Below are 19,736 nucleotides of genomic sequence, written 5' to 3' on the forward strand. Positions count from 1 at the left end.
TGTTAGAGAATTGACTTTTTTTTTTTGAAATTATTACAAAAAATTATATATTCCTTAACAAAAAATATATTAATTTTAATTGAAAAAATCTATATAAATTAATCAATATACACATATTTATTGATTATATATTAAACTATATTTATGTAATATTTTAAATATAAAATACAAAAATATGAAGATTTCTAGCAATGTAAAAAAATATTTTATATATTATTTGCCTTTTTTACAAATCTTAAAACTTGTTAGAGAGTTTTATATTGAACCAATAATTTAATCGTTTTTTACAAGAAATCTGAAGACAATTTTGATAAGATTTTTTGTGTTTGTGTCAAAATCGCTGGTGTCTGAAACAACATAGCCTTTCATTTTATCTGTGTCATTGTGGTTTATTGCTAAGCCTGATGTACGGCTGAAAAACCTGTCATCCATTTCGAGTTTGCGATACCAGTGTCAGTGTAGATGTTTACTTTGTTCACAAAGTACCAAGAAAAAAAGATATACATCTAAAACAGAAAACACTACCACAGTAATGTGCAGCATCGTGGACCCGTGGCAATCACGTGAAAATCCAAAGTCAGAATTATCATTACTCAAAGATGGCTTTTTGCATGAATGGACAAGCAAATGTAACGTGAATAAGGAAACATTTTCGGATTGACCAGTGCAAGTCTGAACAAGGCTTCAAACTCCTTCACCTAGAAAATCAATTATCTGCATCACATGACAAAACATAACTGTGTATTTAACATAAGCCAATAAAAGCAGAAAAAGGTCTAATGGTCGATTTATTTCCTTTAAGTTAAGAAGCTAAAGATAGTCTGGTAATGTTAGCAGGCCTGGAGCTATATAAGGAAAATAACGATAAAATGTCAAAAGTGTTAAAATAGCTCAGCTGAAAAACAGGTGTACTGTATACAAGCCGTCACTTCTACACTATAAAACGTAGAAATAATAATTGAGCTGTGAAAAGCCCATCTGTCTGAGTGCTTTAAGACCTTGAAGTGTGGGATGTGATAAATTTGTTATTATGGTGGCTAAGGCTGGTACATAATTTTTTTTCTTACTTTGTTTCCGAGTTGTTTTTGTCATTATTGTTGATGGTGTTTGTGGTGTTCTTACTGCTAGATGCTGCAGGAGTGCTGAATTGGGACGTCTCTGTGAGCTTCCGTGGAGTGGACAGACTGCTGACTTCCAAAATGGACGAGTCTTTTGAAACAGATCTGAAGATGGGGAAAAAATGCAAAATAAAATTAGGAAATTATAGCGAGTATTTTTCCTTTTTCTCCTAGATTTTAATTAATACGAGTCATAATTTAGAAAAAGTACTGCAGTTCGGGCACAGCTTCCTTTATCAAAGTGCTATGATCCAAAAAAATTTAAATCGACACAAAACACTCAAGGTTGTGCAATTACAGCAAAATAATCAAAGATGAAACCGTGTAAAGCTACTTTTATCATTTCAAAGTTGTTTATTTTCTAATAAAAGCACAATTTGATACCACATCAATGTGTCAAAATAAATTAAAAAATTTGTTCAGAATTACTTTTTAAATTTGGAGTTACAGCTAGTTTCTAAACAAAAAGACGCAGCTGACACTGGAGACTTCTTACACAAACAAATAAATGAGGTACTACTCGAGAAAACTACCATCAACACCTTTTGACCAATCAGAACTCATTTGTACATTATAAAAACAAAAGTTATAAAATTTAGTTTGGCTTTCCCGTGTGTCAAAACTAAGCGCTAAGCACGTCATGCTAACAAACTGAAACACGATTCAGAGGGAGATAATAGCTTCACAACTCCGTAATCAGATTTACACTTAGCCCACAACATGACTGCATAGTGACAACACTCCCACTCTATAAACCCTCAGTTACTCCGATGCCTTTATTAAACCTGTCACACGCCATCACCAATATCCTGAAGTGGCACTGCACACGCTCCTCTGTGGCTTAGCTGTGGAGTTCAGTTACTTTTTTTTTTTTAACCAGCATCCCTCATGCTGTTCTGTTCTGTCAACCATTTATGGGATAAATGTTTTGAAATATGACGCACTGTTTGGCTTTGGTTCGATTGATGAGGTTCAGCTGAGGTTTTAGCTGAGAGTTTTTACACCAGAGTAAATCTTGTCCTGTATGAGATTAACGAGGAACCAAACGTCCGCCGGATACAGTGATACTGCAAAGTTCTTGATAAAGTAAAAATCTTCTGCAGAAAAAAATAAATCTTGTGCTTTGTTGAAGAACCAGCTAACTTGTTAGGTGAGCATTCAATTCTAGCTCGTGTCAGGTAAAGTTCTAGTGAGTTACAGCATTTGGTAGCTCGTTAGTTCATGATAATAGATAATTGGTTAATATATTGTGAAGATTGTTAGGCATGAAATAGATGTTTGTATTGTTTTATTAACTAAAATAATAATATTGAATGATATTGAAATTAATCTTAATAGACAGGAGTTACCTCTCAGTGCATTAGACATAATTTAATTCAAAAAAGGATCAATTTGTGATATTTTATGTAGCTTGAAATAAATAAAAAGTTTGTAAATTGAATAGGGTGTTCAGGCATGTTAAGTTTAATTACAAACCATATAGGGTTGTAACCTTCTCTAGCACATCCTAGAGATTCTCAATGGAGTCAACTGACATTCAGGTCATCAGCTGACTTCATTTTATTGCCACATAATGTTCCATGTCTAAACCTGACCAACAGAACCAACCACAGATCATAAAACTGCCTCCAGAGGCTTGTACAGCGAGCCTACATGCGCTCTCCTTCTTACCCATCACTTCGGGAAAGGGTCAATCTGGACTCATCAGACCACATGCCCTTTTTTCATTACTCCAAGGTCTAATATGCATGTGTCCTAGAAAACTATATTTATGTGCCCTAGAAAACCGAAGCCTTTTTTTCTATATAATTTAATTTCTCTAAGCGTTTAAGTGATTTGATCACAATCTTTTAAAAAGAAATAAATAAATTTCCCAAACGCACTTACGCATTTCTTTCCATGTCAGGTTTTTTTTTTTTGTGCTTAGCCAAATTTTAATAGTTTCAGCAACCTCCTTAGTTGTTTTCTTTGCTTAATGCAGAAAACAAAATTTATTCTACTGAAACAGAGTAACATCATGGTCAAGACCACAAGATACATTTTCTGATATGGTTGTTTAAGTAATGAAAAGCTACTCACTGAATCTGTTAGGATTAAACAACCTGTTGCAGCTGAACCATATTAATCACTGCAGTAATTATCTAATGGAAGGCTCTTAACTCCTAACCTAGTTAAATCCAGGTGGTGACTTTCACTTTTTTTTTTAGCCCAGAAGTGTATTATATAATAATAATTTGCACATATTCTACATACATCAGTAAATTACTTATATTTTATTGAATATTATCCAGTAAAACAAAAAGAGCCTTTATCCGAGACTCCCTTAACATGGATTAGCTAGAAAGGGAATAGTGCTTAAGTAGACTGTGGAACAGGACACAGCCACTGAGGGTTTGTTTAGTCCCAGAAAAACTCCACAACAGATTTTAAAAGAGCAGAAACAACATGCGCCCAGCTGACACTATTTTACGACCTTGGCTAATAAATCATTTTGTCTCATGAAAGCTGCGAGCTGTGATTGCGGGTCCGTAAACAGAGAGTAAAAACACACCGGCGCGCTCCTGAGATCAAAAAAAAGAAAAAAAAAAAAAAAAAAAAAAAAAAGAACGGTGCAACACCACACTTTGGCACAGCGGGGTCGCGAACCTGCATTAGGCTAATGCGCTCCACCGTGGAGTCTTAACGAACACAAAGGAATTAGCACTGTGGCAGTAATAATGATGGTGGTGGTGTGGAACTGTTGGCCGACGCACAGGAGTGTAACCTCCAGACGACTGCTGTGAGACTGCTGCTGCTGGAAGGAGGAAAAAAAATGCTGCATTATGATTCCTCTCATACTCCTCCACTGGCCTGTGAATCAGTTATCTGTGTTTGTGCTAAACAGCACAATGTATGGGGGAAGAGGCAGAGGGCAGGAGTTAGTCAGAGGTCGGCACGGATTAGAGCTAAACGCTACCTCGTAGCTATGGAAACTGATCGGGGTTTAGCTGTGAACAGAGGTTGAGCAGTGAAATGAGATAAAACAGTGAGGCGGGGAGTTCGAGAGGTCAAGAAAACATGTCATTTTACCTGTTAAAGTCATCAACAGTTTAAATGATAAAAGGTTAAAAGGCTAAATGTTTATTATGTGTAAAATTATATATGTTGTAATGATATTCCGCATAGTTGTTACGGTGTTGCTAGGTAAGGAATATGATATTTCAGCTGGTTGCTAGGGAGCTTCCAGATAGTTGCTTGGGGGTTTCTATCAGATTCCACATGGTCGCTATCACAAAGCTAGGTACAGTAGAGCCTTGGATTGCGAGTAACTTGGTCTGCAAGCGTTTTGAAAGACGGGCACAGCCACTGATTTGTAATAAATTTGAACTTAATAAACGACCGCTTTGTCTGTCGAGCGTCACGTGATCACAACTGTGTGACCACGTGTGCATGCATAAAGCAAAAGCAAGTGTTATCAGAGAGGCTTCTTGTTAAAGATCCAGTTTCTAAAGTCTCTCCCTGTCAGGGATTAGTGTTTCCGTTGCATGCACGTCATTACAGAGGTTCCTTGTTAAAGACGCATGGTTCAAGTCACATACAAAAATACACACTAACGGAAACACTGTCGAAATTGGTTTTTATTTACTTTACATTTTGTATTAATTTTTTTAATATAAATATTTTTGGCTTGTAGAACCAATTATCTTTCCTATTATTTCTTATGGAAAACTTTGCTTTGATATACAAGCACACTTCCAGAACAAAATATGCAATAAAAGGTTCCACTATATTAGCTATGGCATCTACAGTAGTAGGCATCTACCAACTAGGTGGTTGTTATAATATTTCACCTGTTTGCTAGGCTGTTCCTAAATGGGTGATGATATACCATAAGGTTTCTAGAGAGTTTCCATAGTGTTGCTGGGTGGTCGCTGTGCTATCCCAGTTGGGTGCTGATTCTAGAGCATTGCAATTATGATGTAGTTGGGTTGGCTATAACATTCCAAGTGGATGGCCTTATATGGCCTTAGTTAGTGGTTCCTAGATGGTTGCTACAATATACCTGTTGGTTGCTAGGGTGTTAGGTAGTTGCTATGATTTTCATGGTGGTTGAAAATATGATATTCTACTTTGTAGTTCGTTGGAAGGTGGTTGCTATGATATTCCAGGTATGAGTCTAGGTGGTTGATATGCTCGTCCAGTTAGGTGTTTCTATTTGGTCGCCACATCATAGTGCAGTAGGTTGCCAGCGGGATGCTAGGTAGTTGCTATGCTAACTCGGTTGTGTTTTCCTAGATAGTTGCCATAGTACTGCAATAGGTTCCTAGGTGGTTGGCACAATATTTGCATGTTTTGCCTTGTGTAGGCTTTCACAATAAAAATTATATCAGTCAAAATGTACTTTGCTGTGTTATGTCTTACACGCTCAACTTCTATCTAGCTTCATTGGCAGATTAACGAAGCAAAGCAACTAGCTAGAAACGCACACATATGAACTAACAATCTCTAGTACTTCTTTATTGGGATTTATTTTTCTTCCTAATGTCCCTAAATGCAACAAATCCAAACAAATAAATCCTTAGAACAATCATATCACCTAAAACCCTAGCTCTTATTTGCAAATCAGCATCTACATTGCCCTGACTAAATGGGAAAAGAAAGTAAAAACATGGTTTTATCATATCTTATGTACAACATTTTGCTAAAGATCAAGAAACATAAAAAAAAACTTTAAAGATTGTCCCAAGGGAGTTTGTAGCTAGCGCAGTTAGTGTATGTTGCTAATAGCTAATATTGTACCAATACACCTGGCACTTGACATACATCAACCAACCTGGACTTTATTAAAACCCTTTATTAAACTATTACACTTCCATTAAAGAATATTTTACAGACCTCTAAAATCATCCCCTGTAGTAAACCACATGTTGTAGACTAAACTTACATTCTCATCGGACGTCACACGCCCACAGGCGACGCCACTAGCGTTTACTCTATGCCTCCGAGATACAAACTACATGAGACTTGTTGAGGGCTGGTGTGAACGTAGAGTATCCAGGCAGCTTAATCAAACTTCTGATCAACCTAAAGCAGGTACAAATGAGTTTTCCAGACAACACTACGACATTTTTTTACCTCCCGGCATCACAGAATAATTAATTTCATCCAATTTCGGAGCTAGTTATACTACTTTTAACATCAGCTCCCTGCATATTCTGTGCAGTAGTTCATAATTGGTCTAATCTGTTCCTTTCATTAGACACGTTTTCTAGCGGTTATAATAAGAAAAACGAGAGACTAGATTTTAACAGTGTCTTTAATTGGCAACATGCTAATTAAAGCCATGCAGCGTACACCATCTCAGATTGAAAAAATTACTAAAAAAATTTAAAAAAAAAAAAAAAAAAAAAAAGCAAACAGAAACCACGATGTTGAAAGCGTTGACAATCAACAGCAACAAATCATAACATAACCCTACACTGCCATGTTACAATTTCACATATTGTCACCACAACACGCTATAAGCGTGAGCCGGTATTTCTCATGACAGACTGATTACGCCAGAATAATGACCGAATTATTATTGAATGGCAACATGTAATAACGTGAACGTTTCTTTTACAGAATGGACAGAATCACCAAAACCATCTGCACTATTATTTTTTTCTGAATTAAGCCCATTATGAATACAGGAATCCTGTATGATTTCCATAATGAGCTTCTCACGGAGACGTGAAGATAACCGAGTAATGACTGCCTGCCAGTTAGCTTACTGTTAATTACACGCTGCATTTTCTCACTACAATCACCTCCGTTTCGCCAAGAGAAGTCAACGAAGGCATAATGCAAATGAGGAAATTGTCATATTGCAAGAAAAAAAAAGAAAGAAAATTGTACAATCAAGGATTGAGAAGCCAATATTTAACATGTCCAACAGTGCATAAAATGTTCCAGGTCTGGTCTATACCTCAAAAAACACACATGGCATCTGGTATAAAGCAAAACCGGCAGCGTTAAGAGGCACTGGGATGTAGGTAAGTACACCTAGAACAATAAACAACAAAAACACTTTCTTTTACATTAGAGAAATTAATGATTAAAATGAAAAAAAAAAAAAAAAAAATCAGGTAGGAAGTAACCTCATTGCAGAGAACTGGTCCAGAACAATTTTACTGCATAATTTGGATCCATCACTTTAGTCAACCAGTCAGTTTCAAGTCAGTTTCCGACACATAAAAACGAATAAATTTTGACTTTATTTCTTTATTTCATTTTAGGTCCAGGAATTCCTGCTTTATGTCCAGGAATTCCCGCTTTATGTCAACGAATTCCCACTTTTTGCCCACGAATTCCCACTTTATGTCTTATTTCAGTATTTCCACATTATGCCTCAAGATTCCAGCTGATGTCTAGGAATTCCTTGTCTAAAAATTCCCACTTTATGTCCAGGAATTCCTGCTTCATGTCCACAAACTCCCGCTTTATGTCTTATTTCAGGATTTCCACATTATGCCTCAGGATTCCAGCTTATGTTTAGGAATTCCTGCTTTATGACTCAGGAACTCCACTTTATGCCCTACTCCCTATATAGAAATTCCTGTTATTTTATCCAGGAATTCAAACTTTCTGTGCAAAAATTCACACTTTATGTCCAGGAATTCCCGATTTCTGATTCAGGATTCCCACTTTATGCCTCAGGATTCCCGCTTTATGATTCAGGATTCCTGCTCTATGTCTAGGAACTCCCTGTCTAGAAATTCCTGCTTTTTATTTAGGAAGTCACATTTTGTGATTCTGGATTCCCGCTTTGTGCTTATCAGAAAGTCAGTTTCAGATGCGTAAAAAAGGTGAGTTTAAACTGCTTTATTTTCTGCTATTCCAACTTTATTTCCTATAATTTTTTACATCATTTCATTATTTTACTTCATGTCTCTAAATTCCCAGCTTTACATCTCTGGATTCCCACTTCCTTCTTATATTTGTGTTGGGCTCTGCACTTTGATAGGGTGCAATGGGTGCAATCAGGACTTTTTATGTGTTTCACAATCCATAAAATCTTCTTGGTGTTACTGGGAGAATCACATGGTATTAAACTAAGCCTCTGAACCCTGGAGAGAACACTGTCTACCATTCGGCTCTGGAGGAGACCAAACAAGATAGATAAGGGAGTGGTGGCTTCGTTTATACAACAGCTTTTAACTTCAGACTGTACACAGAGTTACTGGTGGAGATAATTACTGACCGAGGAGCTGTCCGTCAGGAGTGAATTTACAGTATCGAAAGTTTGAACACACCATATAAATTCAAAGTTTTCTGTTTAGTCCGTTATTTTCTACAATAATGGATGTTTTTTTATTATGAAATAACATATATGTAATTAGGTAAATTAAGTAGTCAAGACAGCAGTCAGTCGTTGTTTCATGACATTAAGGTGACAGCTGTTCTGAATCAGTTCTTACAAGAACAGTATTGTGTCGAGTGCATTTGCAAAACCCATCAAAAGCTGCATGATGAAACTGTCTCTCATGAAGACCTTCCCAGGAGAGCAAGACCAAAACGTTACCTCCGCTGCAGAGGAGAAGTTTATTTAGAGTCACCAGTTACCTCAGAAATCACCAATTAACAAACAGCACCCCAGATTAGAGCCCATATGGAGAATTAACAGAGCATAAGTAGCAGTAACAACTCAATATTTTAAACACTGTCAATAAACTACAATTTTGGGAAGTAAAGTCTCAGTTAAGGACACTTTTTATGTGGCAGAAAGAGGCTTCCACAGCTTTGTAGCCGAGTTGAATAAAATTGCTTAACCAGCTCTTGCTCGTCACGGTCACTCGTCTCTACCTGTCGCTAACCTACACAATATAAACGGAACTGTCTCCTGATATTTTGTTGTAAAAGTTTGTTTGTAATGTTACACTTCATGTAAATAAGATCAAATAGAAAATGATATTTAGGCTCCAAAAATGATCCTAAAATAAAGACTAGAGTCTTTAAGACTATTTAGTAAAGTCTTTTTTTTTTGGTAGCTCTAGTGTGTTTAATTATTAGCTTTAAATACTTAGTGGTTTGAAATACAGAGCATGTCTAAGAGTGTGTGCGCGTGAGCTCACCCTCCGGGCCGCCCTTTGTCCTTGCCCCGGTGGCCCACGCGGCTGGTGGACTTGATGTAGAGGTGGCGGTGAAGCTCATCGATCAGCACCAGATGAATGTTGAGCTTCTTGCTGTGCAGCTCCAGCCGCAGGTCACCCAGACCCTCCACCTGCAGCAGAGGGCCTTGCAGAGACTCCACCGCTGACACCTGCACACAACAACACAACCACCAGCACACTGAAATCGTGCGGAATTTAAAGGCAAAAATAACTATCATAAAAAGATAAATGAGAATATGTCAAATACAAGCAAATTGTTATACAAGTTTCCACATTTACTAAAATAAAAAAATAAAAAATTGCCACATGTTGAGTATTTTTTCAATTTATACCAATAATTGGAGTTAAAAAAAAAACAACTAACAAAACATTTTATCTAAGAATAAAAAAATGTGAGTTCTGTTTAAAAAATAAATAACTGCTTGTAAATAATTAATTCTATACAATTTTATTATTTCCTGTTTTTATAAACATTGCTATTAACTTTGTATTCAACCAGAGATTGATTTACTACGTAAAACCAGTAGCTCGTAAAGAGAACTATAAACTAATCACTGTATAAATAAAAACATCATTGCACACATGACACTGGTATTTACACCCCTAATATAAACTTAAGCCTTCTTCACATGCATGGGTTTTCAGAGTGCAAATTGAAGAGCACTGTAAACCATTTTTATAGAGATGAAATTAGTTTAATCAAACAGACAGAGCGCTGATTAGCAGCGACGCGGTTCTATAAAGGCCGATACTCGCACGTCCAATAAAGAGACTGAACACTCAGGTGTAAAAAGGATAATAATCAGACAAGATGAGAGGAAACGGATTTAAATAAACCTCAGGATGCTATATGAGCTATTAAAGACTACAAGGTCATGGTTTTAATGAGTTTATCAATACAATGATGAACATAAAACAGTACGGCCAGGGGTAGCTCAGTGGCATTGGACTACGGTTCGAAAGATCCCAGGTTCAAACCCCACAACCACCAAGTTGCCACTGTTGGGCCCTTGAGCAAGGCCCTTAACCCTCAACTGCTCAGATGTGTAATGAGGTAAAAATGTAAGTCGCTCTAGATAAGAGCGTCTGCCAAATGCCTAAATGTAAATGTATGGGAGGTGGTTCCCCCTGACTCTACTCATTACTCCGCCTGCCCTCAAAGTCACTACAGGGTGAGTTAGGGACAGGAAAGCACCTTATTCAGGTTAATCGACTCACCTTGTCTCATCACATCACACCTGACCTTACCTTATCTCATTTCATCTTGCCCAACCCGCCCATACCTCACTCACGCCTTAGACCTCGCCTTACCTGACCTTACCTCACCACACCTCATCACCCCTTACCTCTTTCTACCTCATCAAAATTCACACCTCACCTCATCACCACCACACCACTTCATCACCACTCCACCTCATCACATTATCACCTAACGACATCATCATCACATTACTACATCATCACATCATCACCTTACCACGTCATCATCACCCTTCTACCTCAACACCCCTCACCTCATCCCTACTTACCTCATCACACAGAGAAGCACTACATGGGTCAGATGCGTGCGTTTATGTAACCTGGCTTAGCTGATTAACCACAGCACACACACTAATACTGTACAATACGCTCCCGCACACATACGCTTAATATTTATACACATGACTCCCAGTTTAAATATTATTATAAATTATATAAAGAAATTTAATTAGTATTAAATAGTACTCATGCAACACATGCATTAAAAGATAGCACCTCTCTCTCTCATTCTTTTTCTGTCTTTCTCCCTCTGTCTGACGGTCCATCCTCCTCTCTACTGTCTCTACTCATCTCTGCAGAAGTCCATCTCTTTCTCACTTCTCTGTCTCTTTCTCGATGTCCAACTATTTATCTGTCTCTTACTCTCTTTACTTAAACTGAAAAATAATAATATTTATATCATTTATGTTCCACAGTTTATTAATCATTTACATGTAACTTTTAGTTGGGAGTAATGTGCAAGCCACCTTACAACCAACCATGGGCGATATAAAATGCTGATATTTAAAAAAAAAAATTATACTAAATAGAAGCATTCGCCATCATAACACTGTTGATATTCCATGTCCAGTTTGTTGCAGATTATATATCATGGTACGTATGACCACAGAGATCCCCTCAAGTATGGTAACAAGATGTTCAAATAGAAATAAATAAATAAAACTCAAATTTTATTTGTCACGCACAGACCACCATAAATAGCATGGATATGCAGTAAAGATGCTTTCTCCCAAACAACACATGAACTCACCAGCATGTCCGTGGCATGCAGGTAATGTTTGCTGGCCATGCAGGCCTCCAGTTTCTGAGGAACCTGTTTGATGTTCTCGATTTCGTCCAGCAGCTCGAGGACGTGTTTGTGCTCGATGCCCTCGATCCACAGCTTCCTCAATTCGTCCCTCTTACAGTGAAGCAGCATCTTACACGACAGCAGGTTCTCCTTCACCTGAGAGACGGAGCAGAAAACAGACTGACGTTATTCTAAGCTCTAATGGACATATTGGAGATCATGGAGGTCCTTTGATTTTCACAGATACGAAAAAAAACGCACATTTGTAGATGCAAACAAATCGCAGAAGTTGCTCACGAGCCTGCTGGACATTAAAAAACCTCTCAGTGTTTAGATCCAGGATCAGCATCAGCATCGGATCCCATTTAGCTTAATGTTAATCTTATTTAAGAAAAAGACAAAAGCCTGTTTGTAGACACGAAGAGAAAAAAACGGTCTGAACAAGGTGCATCTTTAACTGCCAGCCATGGATAGGTTAAAAGATTCAAGGCTAGATCCAACCTTTACACCGTAAAAGTAAGCAGCGAGGCTGCGCGTGCAGATGCCATAGCTGGCCAAGAATTTCCAGCAACACTTTATTATTGATTATTGATGAATAATGGTTTTTAATCAAGGTGTATAAAACTCACTTAGTCAGACTTGCAACCAAACCCGACTTGCGAACAAAAACAGACTTGCGAACAAAAACAGACTTACAAACGTTCTCCTGAAACGGACTAGTTCGTAACAAATCCGACTTGCAAACAAAATCCGACTTGCAAACAAGAAATGTTTTTACGGGAAAGAAACTGAGTCTTGCTGTACAATTTATTCAAACTATATAACTCAAAACAAAAGATTGTCCAATTAAATATGGTGGTGTGTGTGATTTATTTAGTTTTTTGGCCAGGCAGCGTATAAACTGTATAACCGTAAACGTATGACTGGTCTTCAAAAGTCTGAAAGTTCAAGCTTGAGATTTGTGTTCTTTTCCAATTTTAAACAACAATTTTGATTACAAACCACATGACTAACAACAACCTGAATGAACAACAGAATCTTTAAATGGATTTTAGTTTCGTAATTTTTCCTCCATCTTCTTTTTTTACTTTAATGACTGTGTTAATGACTCGAGCTCGCCCACACTCCACAAGCTCTTCCAAAACCTAATGATCTGTTTCAGATCAGATCCGAGTGACGTCTGATCCCACGCCTCGACAGAGGAAGAAAATTTGACCTTTCATATAAAGAAGTTAACATGCTCAAGATCACACGTCTGCTTATGTTTAAACAGGGAGCTACAGATAGATATTAAATATTCAATATATTGAATGTCTTCTTTCTTAGTTTTGAATATTTCATCATTCTGAACCCTTCTTTTATTTCCAGTTTTAGATGAAAAGAAAAAGATTTTGTGCACCTCACACACACACACACACACACACACACACAAAGAACAGAAAACAGTATTTTTAAATGCCGTTCTAATTAATTTTTTTGTAAACTTTAGATCAGTCTATTTATTCTATGCTTTTTTAAGTCCTTTTTTCATGTTCTGAATAATTTTTGGCTGATTTGTCCTTAACTATATTTAATTAAATTAGATTTTTATTAATACAGCAATTTTAACATTGGTCATTGTCGCAAAGTAGCTTTACAGAACCATAAGAAAATTGTGGAAATGTGTAAAAAATGTGAGAAAATATGTATGAATCCAAATGATGAGCAAACCGACAGTGGCGAGGAAAAACTATATCCTAGGCCCTGTGTGATGATATATATATTATGATTATATATACTACGGTAGACAATTTCATGACAACGATAAAAAAAAAACAGTTTGACAGAATGGCTGGTAAAAGGCGAAGCATTATATCACCGCTGTGTCTCAATTGGGGACCCGCATCCTTTGAAGGACGCATCTGAAGGCTGATTATGTGATAGTGCTTGTCACGTCTAAATCTGTCACGTTTTAAAGACTGCTTCAAATGGACCTTCTCTCGTTTGAAAACGAAGGATAAGGCGACGATGTCTGCTTGGTGGCAGAGACGGAAGAGATGGTGGTGGACGCGGGACATGAGGTAATTGAAATTAAATATGTTATTTATAAAAAATATATAAATAAAAATAAGCATTATGAAAACTGAGAAGATATGAAAAAAATCCACACCCCAAAAGAAAGAGTGTTCATGAAACCTGGGTTAAAAGTTACACGACATTAACCAACGGTGGCTCGGCTCTGAAGATGAGACGATCTCATTTCGGTTCGGCCTAGTCTTCGTCCCCAGAAATGAGACACACCAAACAGCAGAAGCGGGAGGGAGAAGATGAGTGCGGAAAGTAAGGAAGAAATCATTAATAAAAAAAAAATAAATCAGCAGTGTGTCGGGTTTTTTTTCGTGCTTTAACCGAGATCTCAGCACAGCTGTATGTAAAGTGTGTAAAACATTTCTGATCAAAAAACCTGAAATACGAGGAACGAACAAATTTTAAAGTTGACTCGTGATGCATTTGCACTTAAACAGTTTATACCTCTAATATGATGTTAGTTCCAAATAGTACCTGTTTTTTCATCCTTTATTTATTTATATTGCGTTTGCGTATTTATGAACACACAGATATGTGCGTTTAAATAGAGGTGAGCGTGTGAAGTAAACGTCCTCCACAGTTCTCCAGAAAGGCAACCCAGCTCAGGCGCGAGTGTGTGTCTCTCATCAGGATCGTTAGTGAGCAGTGAGCAGACTCGGCTCAGTGATTTCGTTTGATTTCTCTAGAGAAGAAATAAGAAGTATGTGTGTGTGTCAGCTAAAAACAAGACAGATGTTTTGTCGTCACCCCACAAAAAAATTAATAAATAAAAGCTTCAAACTACACACACACAGACCTGTGGCGGGAATCCAACCCTCAACTCTGGTGGTGCTTCAGCAGTGGTGTTACAGTTAAACAGCTTATTTAGGTTACGATAACTCACATAACCACTCTGTACAACCGTGGTAAGACGAAAAGTAGCAAACACTAAAATATATATTATATCTTTTACTTTTTATCCTAAATTCGCCTTAGACTACAGAAAACATAACATAGTAGATTTTTAGAAGAGTAATAAATGTGTGTGTGTGTGTGTGTAAGGGAAAGAGAGAGAGAGAGAGAGAGAGAGACCTGTTTAATCTTGTTGCGCGAGCTGGTGATCCTCTCTGTGATGCTCTGGTAGGTGCGGATGGCCGTGGTGAGCTCAGTGTAGTGCTGAACAATGAGCTGGTCCAGATCGCGGTCGCATTTCTCGTACGCCTCCTCCAGGCGGCCCTTCTCCGTCTCCCGGTCCTGCACATCGTCGCTGTTCGACAGAGTCCTGCGTGCGGCACACACAAACCAAGACAGATTTCTGGTCAAATCCATGCTAAACATCGCACTCGCATCAAACATAATAAAAACATTTCTATTCAAATAAATGAAAGATTTTTTTCCCCAACATAACCTCTATTTTAATGAATCAAATGTTCCTCCAGCAGTTCTTTATCGAGTGTCCTAGCCATTCTAGGGAAAAGAAAATGGATTTGATTCTAATGCATTTCATGATTAAGGGTTTTACTATTTACCTTTACTTGGCAGAAGTAATTATTCTGAGGGCTTATGTTTTATTTCATCACACATATTAGCAGGTGAGGGTTAAGGGACTTGTTCAAGGGCAATACAATGATACGTAAGTGGTGCTGGAACTTGAACCTGGAACATTTCAACTATACTACCACTATTCCAACACTATTCTTTTGTGTGATTCACGTATCAATAAAAAAAAATTTAATAATATATATTTTTACATTTATAATAGAGGTTTTTAGTTTGATTTAGTCAGATATAAACACTTTTGTGTGACGCAACAGGATCTCTTTTGGATGTTTTCAGTTCAAACATTTTTTTCACTGACACATCGCTCATGTTTCGGTTCCCTACATCACCCAGAATGCTGTGCTGATAGGACGGATGTAAGACTTATCCCAACCTTTTTATCTCTACCTAAAGACACTGATGCAGTAGTACTTTATTACTTTCTTTATCTTGAACAGATCAGCCTTCTAAGATTTACGCCAAATCTGACATCAAATAAAGAGCTAATGCATATTTCTATATTTCCACTATAGCTGTTATTAATTAAGACATCCATATACCCACTTCATCAGCAACACGTCTGATGCAGACCAAGATATCAGCTATAATAATCAGGTGCAAAGATCTTTTAATGCTGAAAAAGTCTTGACCAGTGTAATCTGTGCTGGTTTATAATGCATCACATGACTGCAGCGTATCTGTAGGGAACGTGTGTTAGGAAGTCAATAATTTCCCTAGACACACACACTCACAAATCTGATAGCTTTCTGATTTAAACTTATAAATACAAAATCACCCACGAGGGCCGTTCAAGTTAAACCGGGATGCATGAAGGCGTAAAAAGCCACTGCCATTTACAGACAACTTCGAAACATCTCAGCAGTGCAAACGCTTTAAAAGAATGTACACACGTGACTAACTGATAACCCCGGATGAGGTGGCTCGCAGCCCGCCTGAACATCGTGAACATTCATCTACAAATATCTACAAATAATTATTTGAAAGGCAACTTGCGGAAGAAAGAGACAACTGCCTGTGTGAACTGTACACACAACCGCCCACCAACACATTGCGGGAACTCGGCTGATTGTTATTACCACATCCCATTTCCACAAGGGGTTCCTGGAAGGCCGGGGTTTCAAACGTTACGCATGTAGTGTGATCGTACTGAGAAAACTTTATACCTCGTCATCAAAAATACGACATGGCACATATTTCCGAACACACTTCATCATCATCATCATCACCAGACCATCTTGTGTAAAAATTAATTCCGCCTGAATTGTGATTACAACAATTTTGTGTCCTAGAGAACCTGTTTTTACAATGGCAACAGGTTTGCACATTTTTCAAATGACTTTTACGCAAATCTCTGCACTTTTTGTCAGCTTTACTGATGAATAGTTTGTTAGTTTAACAAAAAAAATGCATTCTAATAGTAAACTTGAGTGATGAGACTAGCAGACTGTAACAACATTAGCACAGCTTGCTAATGCTTGGATGGTGTTAGATGAATAATATTCTCCATTATTTCTCTTGTTTAACACATAAAACTGGTTTATTATTTTTTAAACTACACTTTTTATACTAATAAACTATCTAACAGATCTACAGTAGCATTTAGCAGGATGTAGCAAAGCCTAGCTAGCTGACTAGCCGACATGCTAATGTTTTGGTCACTGTTTTGCCCTGTTTTAGACAGTTAATGTGTTAAACAGCGACACGAGAGAGACGACAAAACCTCAGGGATGATAAAAACACCGCGTTCACCTTATAACGGAGATTAATAAACTGGAAGGGTCCTTGCTTTTGGACACTGCACTCCGGTATCTCCCGGTGTCAGCTGCCATCTTTACGGTTCTACACCCAAACAGTGTCAGCTGACCGGAGGAAAATCAGCCAGTCAGGAGCCGTCGTCAAGCAGAAAAGCTGAGATTCTAGCCAATGAAAAATAACTTCCGGTTTCCGGTTGCTATAGCAATGGTTTTATGGGAAGTGTAGTGTGTATAGCCGGATTGTTATCGGTTCAAGCAGCATTTATCTCAGCTGTTGTAACACGAAAGCCTAAAAAATGTGATAATAAAGTAAATAAGTGAAAAGAAAAGAAGATAAATTTTACAAGGACATTGCTCTATTGTCCTCATTCAGCACTTCCAGTTATTTATGGGAGCATTTTGTTTACATTTAGAAAACATATGCAAACAAATATCTATGAGCTTTATTTAGTACTTATAGAATATAATTTAATGGTACTTATTAAGGAGATACAATTCAATTCAATTCAATTCAATTTTATTTGTATAGCGCTTTTAGCAATTTTCATTGCCGCAAAGCAGCTTTACATAGTCAAAAGAATTATTTAGGTTTGTATGAAATGTGAATTTGTATAAATCAAAATGGTCAGTTTGTCCCTGGTGAGCAAGCCGAGGGCGACAGTGGCAAGGAAAAACTCCCTGAGATGGTAATAGGAAGAAACCTTGAGAGGAACCAGACTCAACAGGGAACCCATCCTCATCTGGGTGAAACAGAAAGCAGTAAATGATCTGCATTTATACAGTGTGTAGGGTGGGAGGCAGTTCAGCTATAATAGCTAATGTTAATTGATGTTAATATGGAGTCCAGGTAGTTATTGAAGACCCAGGTAGACTTGTAAGAAGTTCCAGTCATGAACTATCGAACTGTCAAGTCCCCAGAGAAACAGTTGCCAACACCAGTCAAGGCCAGAACCATTTTCTAGGTAGAGAGAATCATTCCCAGACACCAGACGCATCCCAGAGAGACACACGGGGCATCCATGTGACGAGATCTTCAGCCAGAAGCGGGGCACCAGGATGGGTCAGACAGGTCCGGAGGGCAGAGGGAGTCTGGATCACTGGCAGCTCAGGAATGACATGTGTAGCTCGACAGAGAGATAGAGAAAGAGTGAAAGGGGGGGACAGGAGGAGAGAGGAAAAAGAAAGAGGGGGGGAAAGAGAAGAAGAGGAGAGATGGCAGTCAGGTATGGTCACAGTCACACAATGTATAATGTGAATGTATGTTAACTGTAGAGTGCAAGCAGAGACTCCGGCAGGACTAACTATGACAGCATAACTAAAAGGGAGAGCCAGAAGGAAACACAAACATGAGGGCTTCCTGACATGTAAAGCAAACAATCACCTCACCGTCAGCAAACCTGAGTGATCAATGAGAGTGAGGAGGACAGCATCCAAACATACCAGTTCACCATAATACTCTACGTCCATGAGTCCCCCAGATCTGCTCCTTTACCTATGGAAAATCTATTTATAAAAATGCTTGGCTAAATAAATAGGTTTTTAGCCTGGACTTAAACACTGAGACTGTGTCTGAGTCCCGAACACTATTTGGAAGACTATTCCATAACTTTGGGGCTTTGTAGGAAAAAGCTCTGCCCCCAGCTGTATTTTTCATAATACGCGGTACTGACAAGCAGCCTGCATCCTTTGATCGAAGTAGGCGTGGCGGATCGTAAGACACTAGCAGTTCGCTCAGGTACTGCGGCGCGAGACCATTTAATGCTTTATATGTCAAGAGTAGTATTTTAAAATCAATGCGAAATTTCACAGGGAGCCAATGGAGTGAAGATAAGATAGGGGTGATGTGCTCATATCTTCTGGTTCTGGTGAGGACTCTCGCTGCTGCATTCTGGACTAGCTGAAGCTTATTTATGCATCTAGCTGAACAACCAGACAGTAAGGCATTACAATAGTCCAACCTAGAGGTGATAAAAGCATGAACTAGTTTTTCTGCGTCGTTTAGCGACAATAAATTTCTTATTCTGGCAATATTTCTGAGGTGAAAGAATGCTATCCTGGTAATATTATCTACATGTGCTTCAAATGAAAGGCTGGAATCAATAATCACACCAAGGTCTTTCACTGTTGCATTTGATGGAACAGAAAGGCCATCTAAAGTTACGGTGTGATCTAAAATTTTACTCCTAGCTGTATGCGGTCCTATGACTAGAACTTCTGTCTTATCCGGATTTAGCAGAAGGAAGTTAATTAGCATCCAATTTCTTATGTCCTGCACACATTGCTCAATTTTAGTAAGCTGTTTTTTCTCATCAGGTTTTGCTGAGACATATAACTGTGTATCGTCAGCATAACAATGAAAACTAATACCATGCTTACAGATTATGTTGCCCAGAGGAAGCATGTAAAGGGAAAAAAGCAGTGGACCTAAAACTGAACCCTGCGGAACGCCAAACTCCACTAGAGAACATGTAGAATAATCACCATTTAAGTCTACATACTGATAACGATGGGTCAGATAGGATCTGAGCCAGGAGAGGGCTGTACCCTTAATTCCCACTACATTTTCTAATCTGTGAAAAAGAATAGCGTGATCAACGGTGTCAAAAGCTGCACTGAGGTCAAGTAATACAAGCATAGTTACACAACCCTGATCAGAGGCCAATAGAGTGTCATTTACTACTTTAACGAGCGCTGTCTCTGTACTGTGATGAGGCCTAAATCCTGACTGATACAGTTCATGTATGCCATTTCTATGTATATATGAGCATAGCTGCTCCGCTACTATCTTTTCCAGGAT

At 38.1% G+C, this 19,736-nt stretch overlaps 1 protein-coding gene across 1 annotated transcript in view; it reads right to left on the reverse strand.

Annotated features, from left to right (window-relative positions):
* The window catches only part of exoc4 (exocyst complex component 4), a 163,617-nt gene extending 146,591 nt beyond the window's left edge, over window positions 1–17,026 (reverse strand). Inside the window, exons 1-5 of the mRNA XM_053508669.1 lie at window positions 16,935–17,026; window positions 14,718–14,907; window positions 11,541–11,735; window positions 9,212–9,399; window positions 1,123–1,223 (exon numbers count right to left, since the gene is read on the reverse strand). Coding sequence (XP_053364644.1) covers window positions 1,123–1,223; window positions 9,212–9,399; window positions 11,541–11,735; window positions 14,718–14,907; window positions 16,935–17,014 — 754 coding nt within the window. The 5' untranslated portion in view covers window positions 17,015–17,026. The remainder of the gene's footprint in view (window positions 1–1,122; window positions 1,224–9,211; window positions 9,400–11,540; window positions 11,736–14,717; window positions 14,908–16,934) is intronic.
* Window positions 17,027–19,736: the final 2,710 nt, after the last annotated feature.

Source organism: Clarias gariepinus, chromosome 12 (assembly GCF_024256425.1).
Source record: "Clarias gariepinus isolate MV-2021 ecotype Netherlands chromosome 12, CGAR_prim_01v2, whole genome shotgun sequence".
NCBI lineage: Eukaryota > Metazoa > Chordata > Actinopteri > Siluriformes > Clariidae > Clarias > Clarias gariepinus.